Genomic DNA, 23,488 nt, shown 5'->3' on the forward strand with positions numbered 1-23,488 from the left:
CATCAGACATTCCGTTGGGACATTGGGTGAGAATATCAATAACATGAATAATGGATGTTTGGACAAATGCTACTCATCTTTATATATAATTTTTAGTGAACTTTCAGAGTTCCAAATTGATAGAAATACTGAAAATAGTTCTAAAGGTGCCTCTATGTCTGATACGCACTCTTCTCATGCTTCCATTATATTTTTCCTGTTACGTATTGCCCATCGATTTCTTAAGCATTGACACATTAAATCGTTGACTTTCCACGCCTCTTTTTTCGGGCACAATGTCAAAGAGACGAGACCCATAGATACCCATAATCGAGAGGTGCTGAAAGAAGCCTCTGAAATGTCTAACTATTGACATTGGCCCATTGCAATGGGCTATTATGATTATAAGCCAAAAGCTGTCTGCACTTTTGTAGCATGTACGTATGTATATATTTTTAGGTGCACTGGCGTCTTGGCTAATTGAATTTGAACCCTACCAGAGGGGGTTCTTTTAAGAATCTGCAAGGAAAACTATAAAAGCCCCAGAGTCACCAGCGGACGTTGCAGGTTTCGAACGACCAATCGCCGCGAATAGTCCGCTCCAGTGAAATATTCAAAATAAATTTAGGGAATCCTTTAATGTAAAAAGTTTTTGAAAAATATCTAACCGAATTTGCAAGCTTTTTATGTAGAAAGAGTGAGTTTTATAGGCGGGATATAGTGACACACAAATAACTGGGAAAAATAAAATCACAATGGATAGGTAGGAAGATCTACATACTCGTAGATGATGGGATGACCTATACCCTATTTTGTTGCAGCTTTGCAGCAGTAGCCACACAATTGGGGCCGCATTTCGCAGCCCTTTCGAATGGTTCGGTGGTGGATAAGGTTACCCCCGACATGGCACATCTAATCAGCCCATACTGGAATCAGTTCCCCGCCATGGACCCCATCTGGGCCAAGATCCTTACGGCCTATATGATTATTATTGGAATGATTTCCTGGTGTGGAAATGGCGTGGTGATCTACATCTTTGCCACCACAAAGTCACTGCGTACTCCTGCAAACCTCCTGGTCATCAACCTGGCCATCTCCGACTTTGGCATCATGATCACCAACACGCCCATGATGGGCATCAATCTGTACTTTGAGACCTGGGTCCTCGGACCCATGATGTGCGACATCTACGCGGGTCTGGGCTCTGCCTTTGGCTGCAGCTCCATCTGGTCCATGTGCATGATCTCCCTGGATCGCTACCAGGTCATCGTCAAGGGCATGGCTGGACGACCGATGACCATTCCACTGGCATTGGGCAAGATTGCCTACATCTGGTTCATGTCGAGCATTTGGTGCCTGGCCCCCGTCTTCGGCTGGAGCAGGTAAGAAGGATTCTTTGTATTTAAAGGGGTTTCTGGAATGGAAAAGCAGGGGACTTTTCCTCCATAGAGAGGGAGACAGTTGTCTCTCAAACGATGGTCAACACAGGCAGAAACGTAAAGCAGCCGAGGAGAGGTGCTGCCTGACGCGCGACACTTGTATCCAAAGACGATTTAAAGGTGTTTTGAAGCGAAAAAGCTGTGTTGCAGCTATGGAAACTGTCTGCTAGTGAAAGAATGGCTCAAGTATAGGCTGTTCTAAGAGAGAATTTTAGTGGTGAGAATACTCAACAATCAGAAAGCTGTGTCTTTGAAGTACCTCTACGCATATTATAGCTAAAATATATTTTAGTAAAATCTTCGTTTATCCATTTCTCAAGGTATGTGCCGGAGGGTAACTTGACATCGTGTGGTATTGACTACTTGGAACGCGATTGGAATCCACGCTCGTACCTGATCTTCTACTCGATCTTTGTCTACTATATCCCGCTCTTCCTCATCTGCTACTCCTATTGGTTCATCATTGCTGTAAGAACAGACACCGACAGACCCCTATATCATATCATTTAGTATAACTTTAGTATAACTGATAACTGTTATTTTGTTTAGGCCGTTTCCGCTCACGAGAAGGCCATGAGGGAGCAGGCCAAGAAGATGAATGTCAAGTCCCTGCGCTCCTCCGAGGATGCCGACAAGAGTGCTGAGGGCAAGCTTGCCAAAGTGGCTCTGGTCACCATCTCCCTGTGGTTCATGGCGTGGACTCCATACTTGGTGATCAACTGCATGGGATTGTTCAAATTTGAGGGTCTAACTCCACTAAATACCATCTGGGGTGCCTGCTTTGCCAAGTCGGCGGCCTGCTACAATCCCATTGTCTATGGCATTAGGTGGGTCTATATCTTATACGATTTCGTCTATGATCTCTGATCCTATCTCCTGTTTTATAGCCATCCTAAGTATCGCCTGGCTTTGAAGGAGAAGTGCCCTTGCTGTGTCTTTGGCAAGGTCGATGATGGCAAATCGAGCGAAGCCCAATCGCAGGCCACCAACAGCGAGGCCGAATCCAAGGCATAAAAAGGAAAAAAAAGATACATTTCTCTTAAAAGAACAGCAACAAAAGCAACATCTTACAACAGCAACAACAACAACAACAAGAACAACAAGAACAGCAACAACAACAAGAACAACTGCAGCAACAGAACGAAACGCTTTCGAATACTAACAACATCAACCAAAAAATAGAACAACACCTCTATGGAAAAATGTGTAAATTTCCTCATTTACAAATTTCTTGCCTCCAATATCTAAAAGCAACAAATCTTTATCTAAAAAACACTTCTGCAATGTCACTAAAGACGAAACAAACAAAAAAATCTTAAACAAAAAAAATAAATGCAAACGAACTAGAAAAGTTATAAGCGGAAAATGTGTGCTTTTCTTCTCTCGCTAAATAATTCACTCGCAGATCCTAAGATTGTCTAGAAATTTGATAATACCATGGATTTTTCTTGAGATTAATACCCTTAAGACAGCCATCCTTTTTTAGTTCTTAAACGAACCTCAAAAGATATGGTATATTTTTTTCATAAGATTATGATTTCCGATTTTATGCTTATTTTTCGGACATAGGGGCTCATAGGGGCTTCCAGAATGCCCAATGATATTTCGATCCATAGGCTATTTTTCTATCAAAAGATAATAATTCTCTCTCCTGTCCCTTCCAACAATTCACTCACAGAACTCTTGCCTCTATTAAAAAAAGTTAGAAGGAATCATCAAAGCATAAAAATAATGGCTTACTACATTCAAAAAATGAGAAGAAACATTTTATTTCGGTTCCTCAAAATACTGTAATCTCAGTTATCTGTGAATTTTCCGATCCATTGGTATTCCTTTCAATTTGTAGCGTTTATTCAGTTGTTTTCTATTCTTTCTAACAGTTCAAACGAGGCTCCAAAATTTTCTGTTTTACTAAAAATGTTTGTGTTAAAAATCGAAAAAAGTTTTTAGTTCTTAGAAGATTTTAAAGCAAGTGTAAATTATTACAAAGTTACCTTTTGGCTTCTCAATCGCGTTCTCCTTCACCCCACACTACTCTTCTCCATCGATGCTGTGTGCTGTTCGCAGCAGAGATTAATCAGGCGGTATTTACAGTGAGTGTCATTGTGTCCATCGGTGAAGCAACCCCCCAAACGTAATCCTTGCTCTTTCCCTTAGCTATATACTAATCAAGCTTTGGAACTAAGAAATCCAAATTTTTAAAGTATTCTTTTCAAAACAAAATATTGTAAGTATCCAGTGAGGTCCATGAAGGAGATCTCCGCTAATCTTGTACACTGCTCACTGCCCCCGTGCAGGTCTACATTTCTGGCTGCAGGTTAAGGTCGAGACCTTTAGTTCTTTGGCAGAACTAAAATCATTCCACTGGATGTTCATTCATGGATTTCTTGTAGGATTGTTCGACGATAATTGTAACTTTCTGGCGCTGATCTCGAAATAAAATCGCTTAGTGATGTTATATTTTTATTTTGTTATTGTTTTAATTTAAGGCACTTAAATTCCATTTTGTTTTATAAATTAACATGCATGTGAGGGGTGGGGGAGGTAGGGGAAGGCACTAAAGCATGGGACATTCCCCAAAGTAAAAAGAGAGATAACGAAGAATCTCTGCCATTAAGGCGCACTGCTGGATACCCTGTAAATGGGGGGCATCCACACAGCTGTTAGTAGCACATGAGACATTAACATTAACAATTAATTAAGGCATTGCTTTCGGGCGGCGGCGGCGGGGATGGGATCACTCGCTGCAGGAATCATATTCGCTTTCGCTCTTTTTGATCTTCGTCTTGATGCTCCCTGAGGTTCCTGGTGTTCCCGGTGTCGTGGTGGTGGGCGATGCCAGGGTATTGTTGTTCAGGGAGGAGCCACCACCACCAATGGGCTTGTGGTAAGTGCTAGGCGGACTATCCAGACAATCGGATGAAGTGCAGACACGCTCTTGGATGATGAGCTTCCACAAACGCACCTCAATGCCAACGCTGGAAGAGAGAATATAAATTTAGAAGAGCTTCGAATGAGAGGTATCTAGGCTATTCCCACCGCAATCCCAGACGCATGAGATCCAGCTTTTCCATATTGTAGATGAAATCCTCAAAGGTGAAGCCCTCATTCAGTATGAGTGTCTTTGAGAACTCATCAATATCCTGCTGCGTTAACCACTGCTCCAACTGCTCGTCTATCTCGTGCAGACCAAAGTTGTGCTTGTTAAGCTGTCGCCTGGGATTCCCAGAGAGTGCTGGACGTGCTCCCCCGGCTGCCGCTGCATTGGGACTCATTCTATGGCACTTTTTGTTGAATCCATTGATGGTGCGTCTACGGAGGGAGATTCTTTGATTAGATATACATTAAACAGCTCTAAAACTCGCACCTTAATCTCTTCCTGCCGCCCATGTAGATGTGGGCCAGCTCCTGGCTTATGTTGTGCAATGCCCGCATGCTCTGGCGCTGCTGCTCCATCATCTGGCGCTGCAGCTTGTGCTGATTCTCACGTATGTCGCGCAATATGCGCACATACTCAACAGAACTGTGGAGTGCCCCATCGTAGCCAGAGTCCGAGGGCAGCACGCCGCCAGAACTGATGGAGGGGAGGACTTTCTCCAGGCACTGCTGCTTCTCCTGACTGTCCGAGGATCCTGCATGCTGCAGCGGTGAGGTCTGTACGCTCTCATCATCGTTGCCAGATATATCCTTGTCCGCCAGGTTGGCCCCCAGTTCCGGTGAGAAGATGGTGACGGCTGCCTGCACCGCACGCTTCACGAGATTATCTAAGGCGAACATCCAATGCGGCTTGATGCAGTGGTACCTCAGCACACAGACGACTACATCCTGAAAGGAGTACAGAGCCAAATGCAGATGATCCAAGGCCACTGCATCGTTGTTTAGCCTCTGCTTTAGCTCATTGATCGTTGCCTCCAAATGCTTCTCATTCTCGTTTATAATGTAGTCCCTTAATCCGCGTATCAGCACCTCCAAATCGCTCTTCCGGATGGCAATTGAATTTTGATCCGCGTCGATTTTCTTCAGCCAAATGTCACACATCTTGGACTCATCCAAAGCGAGGACTTTCGCTAGAGTGGTGCGTCGCTGCGAGTCCTTTTTCAGCCTATAAAAGCCATCCGTTTCGCTCGTCTCACTGATGCTAGTGCGCAGCGATGGCGTAGAGGGTTCAATCTCGGGAGAGAGCAGAAATCCGGAAGAGTTGCGGCGTTCCAGCAGGCTGGGCAGCTCATCAATATCCACAGAAGATGAGTGAGTAACGCTAAAGAGAAGCTCACACATTAGATTGGCTGTGAATGGGGATTGGGTGTGCGACTTACTCCAGTTCTGGTGTGGTGGGCGTATTGTGGGTGGTATTGTAGGTCAATGGAGCCGTCGTTTTATTTACCAGGCGATCCGCTGGCACCGAAATGCTCCTGCCAAAGTCCGTATTGATGGGTAAGCCAGGTCGCGGCTTGCGTGGTTTGCTGCACCAATCAAATGAGAATGTTAAATCAAGGAATAAATCAATGACTGCCCCACTTACTCAGCCAGGAAGGGATCCTCCAGCAGCTGCGAGGCCGATGGTCTATCCAACACGCTTATGGCAAAGCAACGCAAAATAAAGTTCTTGGCATTCGTGGACAGCTCTACGGGTATATTTGGATGCTTCTTGTGGTACCCCACCTTGAACATGGCCGCCTGGGCGCAGCCGAGCTCAATGAACGGCGGTTTCCCGGTGGCCATCTCCACATTTGTGCAGCCAAAGGACCAGATATCTGCCGCCGGGCCATAGCCTCGCACCCCCTGATCAATCACCTCGGGCGCCATGTACTGCAGGGTCCCAGTGAAGGTCTCCGTCATGGGATTGATGCGCGCGAGTCGCTTGGAGGTGCCAAAATCGGAGATCTTGACGACACCACTGTACGTGTTCACCAGAACATTGTCGCCCTTGATGTCGCGATGGACAATGTCCTGCTCGTGCAGGTACTTGAGTCCCTCCAGTATCTGCTTGGAGTAGAAGGCCATGGTGGACTCGTTGTCCTTGAGCGGACCCCATTTGGTCTCGAGCAAATCGGATAGCGATCCTCCCGGCACCTGCTCCATGAAGATCTTGAAGAAACCATCCTCCGAGCGTGAGCCCAAATACTGTACAATATTCCGATGACGCAGCTGCGAGTGGAGCTTGATCTCCTCGTGGAGTGGCTGCACATCCTGCGAGTTTTTCTCCGGCACCTCCTTGATGGCAATCCGCACTTGCGTTTGCTTATCTCTGGCGGCATACACTGTGCCGTAGGTGCCCTTGCCCAGGACCATCTTGCGATTCTGCTCATCGTAATCGTATTCGTACTGGAAGAAAAATTGGGATAACAATTTACTGGTGGTTTTTAGGGGAACCTAACCTAATCTATCGATATCGATAATTATCGATATTTTGCGATAATATTCGATTACCTATCGAACCTTAAATGATTACATATTCTATCATTTTTTGACCATTACATAATTTATCGATGAAATTTGATCAGAAAAAAATCACTTTAGCACTCAAGACTCACCTCTATTTGTGCATCGTCATTGCTGAGATTAACAAACACCTCCTGATCGGCCGTCATTTCCAGTATCAAATCGTAAAACTTTTGACGGCACTCGGACGATGGAAAGTAGATTTGAAAGTCATCCGAATTGTGATGGACATAAAGATACGCGCAACGATCATCGCGCTTGTACAGGCTCACGGATTTGATTTTCGAGGCCACAAAGATGAAATCGTGGAGCTTCTTGCAGGTGTTCTTTGAGTGCGCCAGACAGATGTTCACAATCTGTATGGATTTCTCATCGGCATCCATGTTGATGGTCACATAGCTGGGCATATAGATCTTCTGTGGCTCGAGGATCTATCCGGAAAGGGAGAGATTATCGAAGATCTTTAGATGATACTCTTGAGACACTCACCAAAATTGGAAATCGTATGCTGTTCTTAATCTCCTCTGTATTTGTGGCCTCCAAGAAGAAATCCATCCAGAACTGAAAAACCTGCTCTTCGATGGGGGGCATACGATCCTCGGGCTTCTTACGGAACCTATGGATCAACGAAATGTTGCCAATCGTTGACTTTAGATACCAATTGGGGGGCTTCAGCTTGAACATGCATTCGGCCGCCTGAATGGCCTTGGCATAATCCTCGGCCAGCACAGAGATCTCAAAGAATGTGGCCACATCCCAGTATTCGCTCAGCGTCGAGAGGCTGCCCTTTTTCCCGATGAGATTGTTCAGGGTCATGCCAATGTGCTGCAGTTCCTCCGTGTTGCTGAATTCCTTGCCCTCGATGACCAGCAGAGTGGCCAGATTGATGCCCGCGTACTCATTTGGCTGCACTTCGAAGCTCTGGCGGTACCATTTGATGGCATGCGCCAGACTGGTGGCGTCCGTGTAATCCGACTCCACAAAGATGTCCTTGTAGATGCGTCCGCACAGGCACAGCATGTCCGGGAAGTGGTTCTCCTTCTTTTCGAGGGCTTTCAGTGATGACTCCAGGGCCTTCTCCCTATCCCCCTTGCGGTTTCTGCGATTCAGGGCAAAGGCATAGAGGAAACTCATGTTTCCCGCCTCCACAAACTTGCGGGTGTTTGGTATATTCTTCAGATCATTCACCAGCCGCACCATGGCATCGTAGTCCTGCACATCCCTTAGCGAGCACATAAAACTGTGCACCACCTCGCCGGACAGTACATGCGGATCATCCAGACGCTTGCGCATCTCATGGAGTATGCTCTGCAGCTTGGCTCCATTGGTGGCATACGTATCCCTGGCTGTCCGCATATCGCTCAAGAACTTTTCCCTCATGTGTGCTCTGAAAAAGAGTTATGATTAGCAGCAGAAACTAAACATCCAGACAGACATCCACTTACTTTGATTGGATTTCTACATCTTGAAGCTTTCTACGGAGACGACCTTGCAATGTGCTAACGCGTCCGTCTCCGGGTTGATCTTTGCTATTGGGTTGATTGGTCAAAAGACAGCTGTTGCTCTCTGCATTCAGTTTGTAGCTGAGAAACAAGTAATTTCCACAAGAGACCTAATGGAGAGAGAGGGAGAGGTGTACACATTTTAATGACCGCCAGTGTAGGTGTGCCCGTCAGTGTTGGATGTTTGCGTGGGTGGGCGATTAAAAATAACAATAATGCGAGCTATATAGTCACCGGAAATAGAAAAACAACAAACAATCTCGAGGAAACATGACTTGTTGCTGCCGTTTCAAACACATATTGCTTAACATTTTTATCTTATCGGAAATGCCCCCGTCGCTCCGTTGCATCATTCGCAGTAAGATGTTTGCGGCTGGACTGCCACAGAGGGCACACAGGGCACACAACACCTCTCCCAGTCCCAACACCAACCTCAAACCGAGATAATACACACCTTAAGGCTGAGCGTCTGTTTGGATTCCACATCGTTGTAGATTAAGATGATTTCCTTCATGCCAAAACTCTCCCGCACCCCATAGTGATACGAGAGCGTTCGCTGCTGGGCCAAAACACTCAAATCTATCACCGCAACATCGGCATTGTAGAATGTTTCCATCACATTCGATTCGCCGAAATCTAATTTCTCAAACTGCAAGAAAACGGCACCAATTTGGTTTCATTTTATACGTAAGGAATTTCCCATAGGTCAACCAACTCCCACCTGGACACGCTGAAAGTTAGCCCCGGCCGCCTGTACGGCCCGTTTGACCTCCTCCAGGGCACAGATGCGATCTTCCAGATGATCGCCCACGACGGTATCAATTACACAAACAACGTCCATAGCTGCGGGCTATTCCTGGCACCGATCGACCGATGGCTGGACGGATGGATGGACGGGGGTCTTGCTGCCGCAATCAGGGCGTATTTAAGGTACTTTCTGTTGGCCGAAATCGCGCACTTCAATTGTAAACACCTTCATTACCACATACTTGTGGCCATTGCATTGTGTTAATTGCCGTGCAACGAAAAATAAATCAAAAATCGAGAATTATCAATAAATAAAGAAATTTGTAGAAATGTGACTTTCGATAAAATATACCGTCCAGCCTTAGGAATATACCGAAACATTTAAAAATATATACCGTAAATATACTGACGAGCTAACGTTCTATTTTATATATTCCCCGTTTTTGATATTCCGTAGAATATTACCATCTATATAGAACATTTAGCAATGCCCACATAGTTTTATACGCTTTTTGAATCAATTTTCTACTTAACTGGCTTATTCTAAATACTTGCTTTTATTGCATTTTGCGTACAAAAAGGTTTTAGCGAAAAAGGTCAAATATAAAGTAATAAAACGTAAGAGAAAAATCGTTCCAATTGCTCAATTTCTTTATTCCGTTGTATAATGCTGCCTAACTAAAATCCACATAATTTTAGGCCATTAATGAATACATTTTCTACCTGATTGACTACTTTTAAGTACTTTTTTTATTGTATAGTGTATAAAACAAGGTTTAAGCAAATAGGTCAACAAAAAACAGTGGTAACGTAAGCGTATAGTGTAGGTATACCCTATTTGGTTAATATAATATGAAGAAACTGTTTTAAAACGTAATTTGTTAAGAAATTAAGTCAGATTGTTATGTTTTAGACATATTAATGCATATGATTAAGGTCTTGAAAGTATATCTCGATCCCGATACCCGTTCTTGGTTTCTGTAAGAAGACCAAAACCTTCAAAATATCGTTGAAATACCTTTAAAACAGAGACTGACCAGTTTCTGCATATAATGGAGCCTGAGATGACAAAAATTTTCTCAATTCTATAATATCCATTTCCACAGGGAAATGGCACAATCCGCGCCATGTTGAGGAATAATTGGAACTTAAGTCCTTATTTAATATTTACATACATATAAGTATTATAATGTAAAGCATATAGATTATGTTTTGTAAGAATATTTAACAAAAACAGGAAATATAAGCGTAACAAAAGAATTATTCAATAATATAACAAGTTCTTAAGTGTTTTCTAAATAAATGTCATTTCATCATTAACCAGCAAAAAGCTTGACAAACAGAAAATTAAAGACGCAATAGAAATCGGACACAATCAGGCATATTGCTGTTGTTCGACGCCTTTTTCGCGTATCTCAAGTTAAGAACTTTCGTCAAAGCCTTTTCTCCTTCTTCTTGGAGCACCCTTGCTTATGTTTCTCGTAAAGACGTTCGCCACTGTGAATATTACGAAAATGGTGCTTTAGCGCGTAATTATCTCTATATTTTTTGTCGCACTGCGAGCAATCGAAAAGTCCTTCGCCAGTGTGGGCCCGAATGTGCTTAACCAGAGAATACTTGCGAATAAATTTCTTGCCGCAAGTCAAGCACCCGTAAGGACGTTCGCCAGTGTGAATACGATTGTGCTCATCTAGGTGAATCTTGCGCGTATATTTCTTCTCGCAATACGTGCACTCGAAGGGACGCTCGCCAGTGTGAACACGCATATGCCTAGTCATGTTTTTATACGTAAATTTCATACCGCACTCCTGACACGTAATATTCCGTTTTCTGGTTGGGGATAAAATACACATTAAGACGAAAATCCATAATGGAAAAGATGGACTCACTTTGGTAAGCATTCGGTCGTGCAGTCCTTTTTCGTGGGGTTTGATATAGCAGGTTCGGGGTCAGTGAGCTTCATCCTGATGTGAATAAAAAAGTATTTAATGTCTATTTAATCATTCGATGATTGAAAACCTACATCTTTACCAATGGTGGACTGTCACTGCAGGAGAGCATTTCACAATCAATCTCCTCGGAGTCCGAGTCGATCTGTTTCGTGGCACTAGGGGGCGTACCTCCTTGGCTACGCTCCAGTTGGCCTTGCTCACCAGCGTGCTCTTTACTGTGGATCTGCAGATAAAGTATCTCGATGAATTCTGCATTGCATTCTTGGCATTTAAACATGCCAACGTCGCTGTGTTTGACACGGTGCTTCATCACCTCATCCATGTTCGGAAATGAGTGCGGGCAACGCGTGTACTCTAAGGCTGCCATTGGAATGTCGTCCTTGGTATGTCTCAATAGACTGCTTTGACCATGTTCATTAAAGTGCTCTTTACTGTGGATCTGCAGATAAAGGATGTCGATGAATTCCGCATTGCATTCTTGGCATTTAAACAGGCCAACGCCGCTTTGCTTGACATGGTGCTGTATCGCCTCATTCATGTTCGGGAATGAGCGCGTGCACTCTAAGGCTGCCAGTGGCATGTGCTTTTGTTGATGTCTTCTTAGGCTACGTTCGTTTACATAAAAGCGTGAGCACTGGGGACATTTATGGCACGTCTTATTAATGTGAAATTCGAGCTTGTACTGTGAGTCAAAACATTTATAGCATTGCGGACACAAAAGTTCTGCGGTACTACGAATTTTTCTGGGACAAATGCTTTCCGGACGGTCATTGTTGTGGTCTTCTAGAGTCTTATTTTGCTGCGACGGTCTACGATACGTGTTCTTACTTCCAAGAGGCTTTATTTTGCTCCTTTAATGAGAAAATTAGCAATGATTCGGTTTTAGAAGCCAAGTACTTACATTTCGGCCGTCTGGTTGTTCTTGTGACTGGTGGTATGTCTTTTCAGGTGGTACTCAGTTATGAATCCAGGCACACTCGGCACACTTTCGCCATCCGTGGCACTTGTTTTTTGAATTCCGGCAGAAAAGATGAGTCCATGCGCTTTTTGATTTCCGACTGCAGGCCATATGCTCAGCTGTAGCTTAAAACGGTATAAGGGGTTAAAGTATGCCAGTTTCTACTATTCAAATTATACAAAAGGCATCTATAAATCTTGTTAATTTTGTATGATAAAAGCACAAACTAACGCACATGGGAGGTTTTTTAATGCATTTTGTGGATGGTTTTTGTACGGTCTTAAAACTACGCGCACTTTTCCAAACAACACTAAACAGGTTGGCAGCACTACACCACTCAGCTGATTGGTGATCATTTGGGCGATACAGTGATCAATGTCACATTACAGTAATTGCGGCGCGAATGCAGGGTGCCTATCGAAAGATTCAAATTGAAAGTGCACTTCATGCACTTCAATAAGGAAACTGTAAAGCTACAGCTTTTTCACTTCCTGATGAAATTTGACTGAAATAAAAGGACAAATGGACAAATAAGAAGCACAATTTTTTGTATACAAAATATTCCACATTTAAAAACGTTTTACTTGATTAAAAAACGATCGGATCTTTTCACTTAACTAGCGTACTCCTTGAGAATGGAGCCTGCAATAACCAAACGCTGAATCTCAGAGGTGCCCTCGTAGATCTCCGTGATGCGAGCATCGCGATAATGGCGTTCCGCTGGCATATCTGCGACATATCCCATTCCGCCCAGAATCTGAATGCATTGGTGGGAGCACAAGGTAGCCGCCTCAGAAGCTGCCAATTTGGCCATTGCCGCCTCTTTTGTATACGCCTGCTTGTTGTCTTTCAGCCAGGCGGCACGCCAGGTCAAGAGTCGCGCCGATTCCATTGCCAGCGACATGTCGGCAATCTTTTGTTGAATGGACTGCAGTTTGGAGATGGGTTTTCCAAAGGCCTGACGCTTCTGAGCATAGTCCACAGCCAGCTCCAAAGCGGCCTGACCAATACCCAATGCCTGGCCGGCAATCCCAATGCGTCCGGCATCCAATGTTTGCATCGCAATTTTGAAACCGAATCCCGGCTCACCCAGCATGCTGTCCTTGGGGATTTCGCAGTCTTCGAATATCAGCTGGCACGTGGAGGATCCTCTGATGCCCAGTTTGTCCTCCTTCTTGCCCAGCGAGAAACCTTTCAAGCCTTTAGGGACAATGAAGGCAGAGATACCTTTGTGTTTCAGCTGCTTGTTCGTCGTGGCAAATACCACTGCTGCTCCCGCCTCAAAGCCATTCGTTATCCATGCCTTGGTTCCATTGAGGACATAGTGATCCCCCTTCTCGGTGGCTACGGTGGAGGCAGCACCGGCATCCGAGCCATTGCCCGGCTCCGACAGAGCAAAACATCCAACTCGCTCTCCCGTCGTGTATGGCGTGATGAAGGCTTCCTTCTGGGCGGCATTGCCAAAGCCCAGTAGTGGACCGAGATACAGGGAATTGTTGACCGACATGATGACTCCAGCAGAGGCACAGCCGCGAGAGATCTCCTCCATGGCTATCGCATACGCCAGATAATCCAATCCAGTGCCACCTGTTGAGCCAGAGACAACCTGTAGCTTCTATAGAGGGCTTTTCCCACAGTAAATACCTAGTTCCTCGGGTATGGCAACCGACATGACGCCCAGCTCCCCCATCTGCTTGATCTGCTGCGCCGGGTACAGATGCTCTCGATCGAATTTCGCTGCATTTGGACTCAGTTCGGCGTTGGCAAAGTCGCGGCAGGTCTTCTGCAGCATCTGATGGGTGTCGGGGAGTGCGGCAATGGAGGCGATCTGTCGCATCGGCACGGATCTGCGTGCTGGGGGAGAGCATTATCATTAAAGATCTTGCATATAAAAAGCCGATTCGACCGATCGAGATCAAAGTCCATGGGCACTTCAGCATACCTATATTCAAGGAGCGGCTGAGGACAGACTGCATGATGGCTGCTGGTTATATTTTCAACTAATTATAATTTTTAAATATTGCATAAAACCAGTCTAAAAACGACTTAAAAACTTGTTAATTAATTAAAATTAAAAATAATTAATGTGACCAAAGCGAAGCAACAGATTGTTGTTATGGTATTTTTTGCCGATAGGTTGCCCCTCAGTATTTTTGTATTTTCTGTTGCTGGTAACACTGGCTCGCGTGGGAGCTCCTTTTATTATTAAAAAAATCAACAAATCGGCAGAAAAGCCAAGCCAAAATGAGCGAGGAGGAATTCCTCGAGATAGAACCGCTCGGGTATGCGACCGACGATGAGGTGGAATGTAAGTACATGGCAACAGGCAGTTGGCAAACGAATAATATGTATCACTTTGCTTTGTGATTGTGCAGCATTCATAGACGTCGAACCCAAAGAACCGATACAAGAAGACAAGCCGGTGAATAAAACCAAACGACTCGTTTGCATGATTGAGGGCTGTAGCTACAAGACGGACAGGAGACGGGATATGCGTCGACACCGTCGTTCGCAGAAGCACATCCGTGACATGGCGAATATTGCCGATTCGGACTCGGATTTCGAGAGACCTTTGTACAACTGCCCCTTGTGTTCGTATACGACAGCGAAGAAATTCTGTTTTGACCGGCACAATATGTCGACGAAACATCGATGCAAGGTGGAGTCACAAGGGGATCCATTACTGAGAAAACAGAAAGTTAAGATATTGCAATCGGCGCGCCGTGACACCACATCATCGCAGGAATCCGATGGAGTCATGTACACCTGTGCGGCTTGCGAATACACAACACACCGCAAAGAATCCTTTAAGCTGCACAAGACGAAGCGAAAGCATCGCTATATAATGGATATCATGAAGCAGAACAATCAAATCATCACGTCCGGACCCATGGCGCAGGGTGACGAAGTAGAATACACACCGCCAGAGTCTGAGGACGAAGCGGTCTTGCCCTGGAATGCGCCGTTTTACTGCGACCTTTGTGAATACCAAACCAACACTCGATATAGCTTTCTCCGCCACAAAAAGTCGAAAAAGCACCAAGCAAGAGTTCAGGAAATCGAGGATATGGAAGAAAAGTCTGACAGTTTACCGGATGCTGACACTTTCGTAACTTCCGAGCCGGAGGTGCAGCAGGAACAGGAGCTGGAGTACGAGGAGACCATTGAATACGATCCTTTGGTGCAAGAGGAAGTGGTGGTGGAGCAGGAACCAGATTTCCAGGAGATCATTTATTTGCCCGAAGGGGAAACGGGCGAGGAGCAACATTACTTCATAGTGTTGAGCAACGACTAGCAGAGCACTTTTTCTGCGCAGATTTCACGCGCACGCACTGGGGAACTTTGTTTAACGTTTTTTATGTTTTTCTCTGCACATAAACTGTAAATTAAGCACAAAAAAATAAATAGAGCATTGAATTATGTTTGAACAGTAACTAACACCACCAGCCCACATTTCTTGAGTGATTTGCACACCGTGTAAAAAAGCATTGCAATAGGAATCCTATTTTGTTGTCTTATTGATTTGCCGTCAATTTTGAAGTTCTTCCCATTTGTTGTTTCTGCCGTTAATTTTTTGTTTGCGTTTTGTTTTCTTTCGAATCGTGTTGCCGCCCGCCGAGGCGAGTGAGTGGTAAGTGGATAATGTGCAACAAATTTAAACATTAAAAGGCGGCCAAAAGTGTACGTGTGTGTGAGATAGAGAGGGAGAGAGATGCAGTAGCATCTGTAGGAACAACAAACAGAACACAACAGTTACATGTTGGTGCACGACGAGAGAGCGAGCGATGTTCTTTTAGTTGAGAATGTGTTCTGTGCATGTTCGTGCAGGAAGGAAGTGGAACAAACAGCAGAAACTTATACAGTGAGCTACCAGGAGAGCGCCTTACCTTCGTGCGTCGTACCTTGTGCCTGCTCTCTCTCTCTCTCTGGCTGGACCCGCTCCCAACTTGCACGATCGCGCCCATCGATTCCGATAAGACGCTCACGAACCTGTCGGCAGTCGGTGCTGCATTCATTCCCCCTTTTTGGCTATAAAAGCGTTGGCCCAACTGGCCACGAGCCAAGTTTTTGCCGTTAGCCGAGTGAGCGAGAAGCTGCCGCCGCAATACCCACCGCCCAAGTGTCAATTCTCTGTGAGTGGCTGCCCTGCCCATCAACGGGTTTTTCCCATTAATTGAACCAATTCTAAAACGGATGTACTCGTAATATTTATGTGGAAATTAAGTGATCAGAAATCAGTGAAGGATCATTAGAAGAATCGTTGGGAATGTGTTGTGCCACAGATCGTAAAACTCTATCAAAACGCGTCACTTTTATCGCCAGTAAACGAAACTAAACGAGAATAAAAAACAACGCTAATCTACTAATAGTCCAAATAAAACACTAGACCAGAAAAATGTTCTATCAAGCCATCATTCGTCTACAATCAGAAAAATTCTGTTGCTTGTTAGGTGTTGTCACATTCTTGATAGGAATACCCTCAGATATGGGTCAAATTTTGGAGGAACACTAATTTTTAAATCCATTTTATAGCGACACATATTAAAGAAGAGAACCGACCAATGACCAGGAAGTGATAGAATTAGACCAACAAAATGCAGTCAATGAAAGCCGATGAGCTGCCGGAGAATCCGCGCGAGACCTCGAATATCTTTTCATCATTGATGTTCTGGTGAGTTTTTTTCGTTTAAATATAAATTCCTAAGTTGAATTATTTATTAACCCCTGTGCTCCCCTTTCAAGCTTTGCCATGCCCACATTTTTCAAGGGACGCAAGAAAACTCTGGATGAAAACGATCTCTATCGAGCACTGAAGGAGCACAAATCGGGTGAGTGTTTAAATATTCACAGATTTCTGACTAATTGAGTGATTTATTTCGGAAAGTAATCCCACAAAAATCCAACAAAAAAGAGAACAATCGAATGTGCGGTGGAGTCCGCCTTGCATAATAAATGGGCTTATACATAATTTATGGCCATTTATAATGATGGAAAGCTTTCAGGGGCCCATTCAATAAATAATCTTTATCTTTTTTAATTTAATTAGGAAATGAAAATCCATTGCGTGAGTGTTTGATAGGAGTTTTACGAAATGAAGAATGAGAACAGAGGAGAAAATTCTTATCAGCACGTATGCAAGCTTATAGTGTACGTGACGTCAGGTGGCACCCAATACCTGGTCAATAGATGGGGCAATCAATTGAAGAGACTTCTCCAGAGACTAATAGGCCAATAGACCGTATCGTATCAAAGTTCAATGTTCATTGGGTGTCATGTTCAATGATCTTAGTCCCTCGTGCTCTGAAGAGCTGAGTAATCCCACAGTGCCATGAAGTGGATCGAATTGGCTGTCGTCGACCCACTTCCTTACTTCTCCAAATGCGGGCTAAAAGGCTATAAGCACCTTTACAATACTATCTCCCTCTTCGCAGACAGCATTTCCCAAATCAAGTGCAGAGACCGACAGCAGGGGCACTTCAAGGTACCACAACCGACGATTACGATTAGATAGGGGTTTAGCATGTGCCCCATCACTGGAAAATGTAGTTTAATGATTCAGTTTCAGGTTTGGGAACATTTTTGGTTATGCCGTTTGAGAATTTGAAGGATCATTTTATGTCCCCCCCTATAAAAGCCAGTTTCATTGAGCTCATTTTGGGTGCCCTAAACGGCGTTCTAATCCTCGCGACAGATAAGATAGTCCCTTGCGGGATATTATGCACATTCATTGAATAAAATAATCACTATCTTTATCTTATATCCAAGCTACGTTTATCGTCTATCATCCTTGAGAGACCTTTGAGTTTTCACACACACTATTTAAATCGTTCGAAACTGTCTCGAGAAATGTGACATATCCCCTGACGCCTGACGAGTGATAACTTTGACAGGCGTACGTTTTGCCGCAATTAATTTGCTTTTCTGCCTAAATATAATTGATAGCATGCCCTATACTCCTCTTAGTTGATAGGGAGATACTATACATATATAATACAATTAGCTATCTCTGTGGTTTATATACTTATTCCTAGAGATAGATAGTCCGTTGAGTAGTTTGGCTTGCGGGACTTATGCAATGGCGTATATCTCTGGGAAATGAATGATCATGCTTGATATGCCATTAAATAATCTCCTTGGAATTTTAATCCTTTCGAGGGCGAAGCTTTCCGGAAGTTCCATATATAAAAGGTATTCCCACTGATTGGTCATATGGTTCCCTTCCTGATAGAAGCAGCTGGCAGGTGGTCGGGATTTGGTTTTGTTGCCAGCCATAACTCACGATTGGAAGCCAGATCATAGGCAATGGAGATTCTACAACGTGGTATATGGCAATAAACAATGACTTTTAGTATCAAAGATTAGGTAGGTAGTGTCTATAGTTCTTAATCTTTGGCTATTGTTTTAAAATCTTTCAATGGATTTAAGCTCCATAGATAACGATTACCCCTTACCCCTTGAGTACAAATAAACCCATTAATATTATTGTTTTTTTAAAGAAATCTAATAGAAGGTTTAGAAATTCCAGAAAAATACTAAATAAAATACCAGAACATAGCTTTAAATATAGGAAAAAGACAAGGTAAAAAAAACATGTTCAAATACCATAAAAACACCCACCAAATTTAAACAGAGACTAAACAAATTAAATTTCCAGATGGCGAATTAAGTTCAATTTGCATTGAAAAACGGTTCGGTTTTCCACACATTTCGGGTTCATTTGTAGTTTTCTTTATCATTTATTTTTCTTAGATAGACCTTGTTTATGGCTTTCGGGTATACATATCTCATATCTGTACGTGGCATCATAATAAACAATCTGTCGCATCTGCCAATTACAAAACCGAGCACAAAGTAAACTCTTTTTCCGACGTTGTTTGTTATCGCGAATAATTTATTGAAACCCCCTGCCATTCCATCTTTTTGGAGTCTATTTTTCTGATATCTTAATCTTGTATGCCCCACAGACACATTGGGCGCCCAGTTGAGCGAAGCCTGGGAGCGGGAGGTGGAGAAGAAACGCAAAAAGAAGAAGACACCCAGCCTACTGAAGGCCTCCGTGGATGTTTTTGGCTGGCGCTTGGCGGGACTTGGCGTAGTGCTGTTCATACTGGAGATTGGTTTCCGGTAAGACCACGCCCACACGCACACACTGGAGAGTTATTTATGATCCTTTATTGTATGATTATTTATTTACAGCGTCACTCAACCTCTTTTCCTGGGCGGCCTGGTGGCCTTCTATGCGGATTCGAGCAACCAGGAGGGCGATGGCGAGAACCAAACGAAAGCCTATCTGTACGCCTTGGGCGTGATCTTGTGCAGCGCCTTCAACGTCTTGCTTATGCATCCCTATATGCTGGGCATGTTCCATCTGGGCATGAAGGCCAGGATAGCCATGACAAGTGAGTGGAACGAGCGGGCCCCTACAGGAGGAAGGGAAGCACTTGATAAATGATCATCTCTCTGTTCTCCGTTCCTGTTGTTGCAGGCATGATATATCGCAAGGCATTGCGTCTGAGTCGAACAGCGCTGGGGGACACGACAATCGGACAGGTGGTTAATCTCATATCGAACGATGTGGGACGGCTGGATCTGTCGGTCATACACATGAATTATTTATGGCTGGGCCCAGTCGAGATTGGAATTATCACATATCTTATGTACAGAGAGGTACGGAACATCAACCAAGTAGAACACTCTCATTGTAATCCCTTTCGATTGGTTTATCTCTTAGATTGGTGTGTCCGCTTTCTTTGGCGTGGCTGTGATGCTTATGTTTATCCCCCTGCAAGCGTATCTGGGCAAAAAGACCTCCGTGCTGCGCCTGCGCACCGCCCTGAGGACAGACGAACGTGTGCGGATGATGAACGAGATCATATCGGGCATTCAAGTGATCAAAATGTACGCCTGGGAGATACCATTCAGCAAAATGATCAACTACGTGCGGACCAAGGAGATGAATGCCATTCGAAATGTGAACTATATACGCGGCACCCTCCAGAGCTTCATTATGTTTGTCACACGGATATCGGTGTTTGTCAGCCTCGTGGGATTCGTGCTGCTGGGCAAGCTCCTGACCGCAGAGAAGGCCTTCGTGATCACGGCGTACTACAACATCCTGAGGAACACCATGACGGTGTATTTCCCCATGGGTATCTCCCAGTTTGCCGAGCTCCTCGTGTCGATTCGCCGCATTCAGACCTTCATGCTGCACGAGGAGACCAGAGTGCGGGACAAGTCGGACGATTTGGATGAGCAGAAACAGGGCAAGGCGGCACTCGTGTCGGAACCCATAGCCCAGGCCACGGGCGTCCTCAAGCCCAACAGTCGTCGCACCAGCGAGGCAGAGCCCACCATCAACATTAGCAAACTGAAGGCCAAGTGGGATCAAAAGAGCAACGAAAATACACTGGACAACATCACGCTGAAGTTCAAGCCCCGCCAACTGGTGGCAGTCATCGGTCCAGTGGGTTCTGGCAAGTCCAGTCTCATTCAGGCGGTTCTGGGAGAGCTTAATCCGGATGCGGGCTCTGTCAAAGTCAATGGAACTCTATCGTATGCCTCCCAGGAGCCCTGGCTCTTTACGGGCACCGTGCGACAGAACATACTCTTTGGCCTACCCATGGACAAGCACCGCTATCGCACTGTGGTCAAGAAATGTGCCCTGGAGAGGGACTTCGAGCTGTTGCCGTACGGCGACAAGACGATTGTGGGCGAGAGAGGAGCCTCCCTCTCGGGCGGACAGAAGGCGCGCATTAGTCTAGCCCGAGCGGTGTACCGAAAGGCAGATATCTATCTGCTAGATGATCCTCTCAGTGCTGTGGACACGCACGTGGGACGCCACCTGTTCGATCAGTGCATGCGCGGATTCCTGCGCGAGAATATCGTACTCCTGGTGACGCATCAGCTTCAGTTCCTGGAGCAGGCCGATATGATTGTGATCATGGACAAGGGCAAGATCAGTGCCATGGGCACCTACGAGTCGATGTGCAAGAGTGGCCTCGACTTTGCCCAGATGCTGACGGACCCAAGCAAAAAGGACGAGGGTGCCAGTGGCGATGCCGAAAAGAAGAAGGATCTGTCGCGGCAGAATAGCAAGCTGCGCGATCGTCATGGCAGCATCTCTTCGATGGAATCGGCTGCCGAGTCTCTGGTCGTGGACTCGCCCATGCAAACGCAGGAGGCGCGCGTGGAGGGACGCATTGGCTTGTCGCTGTATAAGAAGTATTTCGGGGCCAATGGCTATGGTCTGTTTATTGTGTTTGCCTTCTTCTGTGTTGGTGCACAGATCCTCGGTTCGGGCGGTGACATTTTCCTGTCCTATTGGTGAGTAAAATCAGCACGAAGCCAGGAAAATCAAACATTAATGAATAATTCTTTCAGGGTCAACAAAAACGGTGAAGCAGAGCGGGACACCTTTATGGCTCGTCTGCGTCGCGCTTTTCCCGAAACGCGCATCAATTCCGACACAGATCCCAAGGACATCTACTACTTTACGGGCATCAATGTCTCGGTGATTGTCTTCTCGCTCGTGAGGAGCATGCTCTTCTTTTACCTGGCCATGAGGAGCTCCACAACGCTCCATAATACGATGTTCAAGGGTGTGACCCGCGCGGCAATGCATTTCTTCAATACGAATCCCTCTGGCCGGATATTGAATCGTTTCTCCAAGGATCTGGGACAAGTGGATGAGATACTGCCTTCCGTGATGATGGATGTGATGCAGATATTCCTAGCGATACTCGGCATAGTCGTTGTCCTTTGCATCATCAATGTGTGGTATATTTTGGCCACCTTCTTCCTGTGTGTCGTCTTCTATGTCCTGCGATCGTTTTATTTGAATACCTCGCGAGATGTCAAGCGTTTGGAGGCAGTCAGTGAGTGGATTTTCGTCCTGCATCTCATGGACATATCATCTAATGTTTCGCTCTTTACAGCACGATCCCCGATCTACTCCCATTTGAGTGCCTCATTGAATGGTTTGGCAACGATTCGTGCCTTTGGAGCGCAGAAAGAACTTATTGCAGAGTTTGACAATTACCAGGATATGCACAGCTCTGGCTACTACATGTTTTTGGCCACCAGTCGCGCCTTTGGCTACTGGCTGGATTGCGTTTGTGTCGTCTACATAGCCGTCATTACGCTCTCGTTCTTCCTTTTCTCCCCGGAGAATGGCGGCGATGTGGGTCTGGCCATTACCCAAGCGATGGGTATGACGGGCATGGTGCAGTGGGGCATGCGACAGTCTGCGGAGCTGGAGAACACCATGACAGCGGTGGAGCGTGTGGTGGAGTACGAGGATCTGGAGCCAGAGGGTGACTTTGAGTCGAAACCGAATAAGAAACCGCCAAAGGAGTGGCCAGAGGAGGGAAAGATCATTTTCGATGATCTCTCGCTGAAATACTTCCCCGACAAGGCCGCCGACTATGTGCTGCGATCCCTGAACATTGCCATTCAGGGCTGCGAGAAGGTCGGCATCGTTGGACGCACTGGCGCAGGCAAATCCTCGCTGATCAATGCCCTGTTCCGGCTCTCCTACAACGAGGGATCCATTGTGATTGACAGACGCGACACCAACGATCTGGGACTGCACGATCTGCGCAGCAAGATCTCCATTATACCCCAAGAGCCGGTGCTTTTCTCTGGAACCATGCGCTACAACCTAGATCCCTTCGATGAGTACAGCGATGCCAAGCTGTGGGAGTCCCTGGAGGAAGTGAAGCTCAAGGAAGTCGTCGCGGATCTGCCCAGCGGCCTGCAGAGTAAAATATCCGAGGGAGGCACCAACTTTAGCGTGGGACAGCGGCAGCTGGTCTGCCTGGCGCGTGCCATTCTCCGCGAGAATCGCATTCTGGTGATGGACGAGGCCACCGCCAATGTGGATCCCCAAACGGATGCCCTCATTCAGACAACGATTCGGAATAAGTTCAAGGATTGCACAGTGCTGACGATTGCCCATCGCCTGCACACGGTAATGGATTCGGACAAGGTGCTGGTAATGGATGCCGGCAAGGCGGTGGAGTTTGGATCGCCCTTTGAGCTGCTGACGACCAGCGAGAAGAAGGTTTTCCATTCGATGGTGAAGCAAACGGGAGACTCGACATTCGATGCGCTGCTCAAAGTGGCACAAAAGGTAGGGCCAGAACATTCTTAATATTTGTCTTTCTATTGGTATTTAATGGTGTATTCTTCTATCTCCCCGAAAGGCCCATGATGATAACTTGCGGCTCAAGAAGGATTCTTGACATTTCGCCGTACCGAAGGCCTTCAAAGACTATATACTTAAGATACTGGAACCAATTACGAATCATCCGGCGGCCAATGCGCGCATACAGAAGACCTTCCTCTTTGCGGAGGCCTCCAAGCAGAAGTTATTAGGATAGCACAGGATACACAGGATACCAATCACTGAATGAATTTTTACTAACCCTACCCCGTACCCCCTACCACATATCCCTCTACAAATTGTGT

General features: G+C 45.5%; 6 protein-coding genes and 1 long non-coding RNA gene across 7 annotated transcripts; 4 read left to right on the forward strand and 3 right to left on the reverse strand.

Moving 5' to 3' along the window:
- The first annotated feature begins 579 nt into the window (after nucleotides 1-579).
- LOC6594525 (opsin Rh1) lies at nucleotides 580-2,445 on the forward strand. The gene is made up of 5 exons (XM_002019431.2): nucleotides 580-742; nucleotides 801-1,361; nucleotides 1,739-1,886; nucleotides 1,968-2,245; nucleotides 2,306-2,445. The coding sequence occupies exons 1-5, from the start codon at nucleotides 735-737 to the stop codon at nucleotides 2,430-2,432; spliced, it is 1,122 nt and encodes a 373-aa protein (XP_002019467.1). The 5' UTR covers nucleotides 580-734; the 3' UTR covers nucleotides 2,433-2,445.
- Nucleotides 2,446-3,386: 941 nt separating this feature from the next.
- Nucleotides 3,387-3,884, forward strand: LOC113565466. Its single transcript, XR_003408596.1, has 3 exons — nucleotides 3,387-3,511; nucleotides 3,576-3,645; nucleotides 3,716-3,884. It is a non-coding gene; the product is annotated as an uncharacterized LOC113565466 (long non-coding RNA).
- Nucleotides 3,885-4,019: 135 nt separating this feature from the next.
- LOC6594623 (mitogen-activated protein kinase kinase kinase 15) lies at nucleotides 4,020-9,385 on the reverse strand. The gene is made up of 10 exons (XM_002019433.2): nucleotides 9,084-9,385; nucleotides 8,817-9,011; nucleotides 8,306-8,472; nucleotides 7,350-8,247; nucleotides 6,953-7,291; nucleotides 5,941-6,743; nucleotides 5,735-5,881; nucleotides 4,786-5,676; nucleotides 4,458-4,730; nucleotides 4,020-4,396 (listed from the first exon to the last, which is right to left on the reverse strand). Exons 1-10 carry the CDS (start codon nucleotides 9,201-9,203, stop codon nucleotides 4,156-4,158), a joined length of 4,074 nt encoding a protein of 1,357 aa, XP_002019469.2. The 5' UTR covers nucleotides 9,204-9,385; the 3' UTR covers nucleotides 4,020-4,155.
- A 979-nt stretch (nucleotides 9,386-10,364) lies between these two features.
- On the reverse strand, nucleotides 10,365-12,436 carry LOC6594624 (zinc finger protein 224). Its single transcript, XM_002019434.2, has 4 exons — nucleotides 11,963-12,436; nucleotides 11,133-11,912; nucleotides 10,999-11,073; nucleotides 10,365-10,939 (listed from the first exon to the last, which is right to left on the reverse strand). Coding segments are annotated over exons 1-4 (1,254 nt in total). The 5' UTR covers nucleotides 11,965-12,436; the 3' UTR covers nucleotides 10,365-10,542.
- A 114-nt stretch (nucleotides 12,437-12,550) lies between these two features.
- Nucleotides 12,551-14,045, reverse strand: LOC6594625 (short-chain specific acyl-CoA dehydrogenase, mitochondrial). Its single transcript, XM_002019435.2, has 3 exons — nucleotides 13,962-14,045; nucleotides 13,664-13,873; nucleotides 12,551-13,606 (listed from the first exon to the last, which is right to left on the reverse strand). The coding sequence occupies exons 1-3, from the start codon at nucleotides 13,993-13,995 to the stop codon at nucleotides 12,633-12,635; spliced, it is 1,218 nt and encodes a 405-aa protein (XP_002019471.1). The 5' UTR covers nucleotides 13,996-14,045; the 3' UTR covers nucleotides 12,551-12,632.
- A 150-nt stretch (nucleotides 14,046-14,195) lies between these two features.
- LOC6594626 (zinc finger homeobox protein 3) lies at nucleotides 14,196-15,457 on the forward strand. The gene is made up of 2 exons (XM_002019436.2): nucleotides 14,196-14,327; nucleotides 14,395-15,457. Exons 1-2 carry the CDS (start codon nucleotides 14,264-14,266, stop codon nucleotides 15,312-15,314), a joined length of 984 nt encoding a protein of 327 aa, XP_002019472.1. The 5' UTR covers nucleotides 14,196-14,263; the 3' UTR covers nucleotides 15,315-15,457.
- Nucleotides 15,458-16,103: 646 nt separating this feature from the next.
- On the forward strand, nucleotides 16,104-23,400 carry LOC6594627 (probable multidrug resistance-associated protein lethal(2)03659). Its single transcript, XM_026994732.1, is given in 10 exon segments — nucleotides 16,104-16,152; nucleotides 16,553-16,691; nucleotides 16,763-16,848; nucleotides 18,985-19,144; nucleotides 19,217-19,419; nucleotides 19,506-19,687; nucleotides 19,752-21,343; nucleotides 21,401-21,894; nucleotides 21,955-23,155; nucleotides 23,157-23,400. Coding segments are annotated over 9 exon segments (4,239 nt in total). The 5' UTR covers nucleotides 16,104-16,152; nucleotides 16,553-16,614.
- The last annotated feature ends 88 nt before the right edge of the window (nucleotides 23,401-23,488 follow it).

The sequence above is a fragment of the Drosophila persimilis genome, unplaced genomic scaffold (assembly GCF_003286085.1).
Source record: "Drosophila persimilis strain 14011-0111.01,24,50 unplaced genomic scaffold, DperRS2 tig00000000-arrow-pilon, whole genome shotgun sequence".
Taxonomy (NCBI): domain Eukaryota; kingdom Metazoa; phylum Arthropoda; class Insecta; order Diptera; family Drosophilidae; genus Drosophila; species Drosophila persimilis.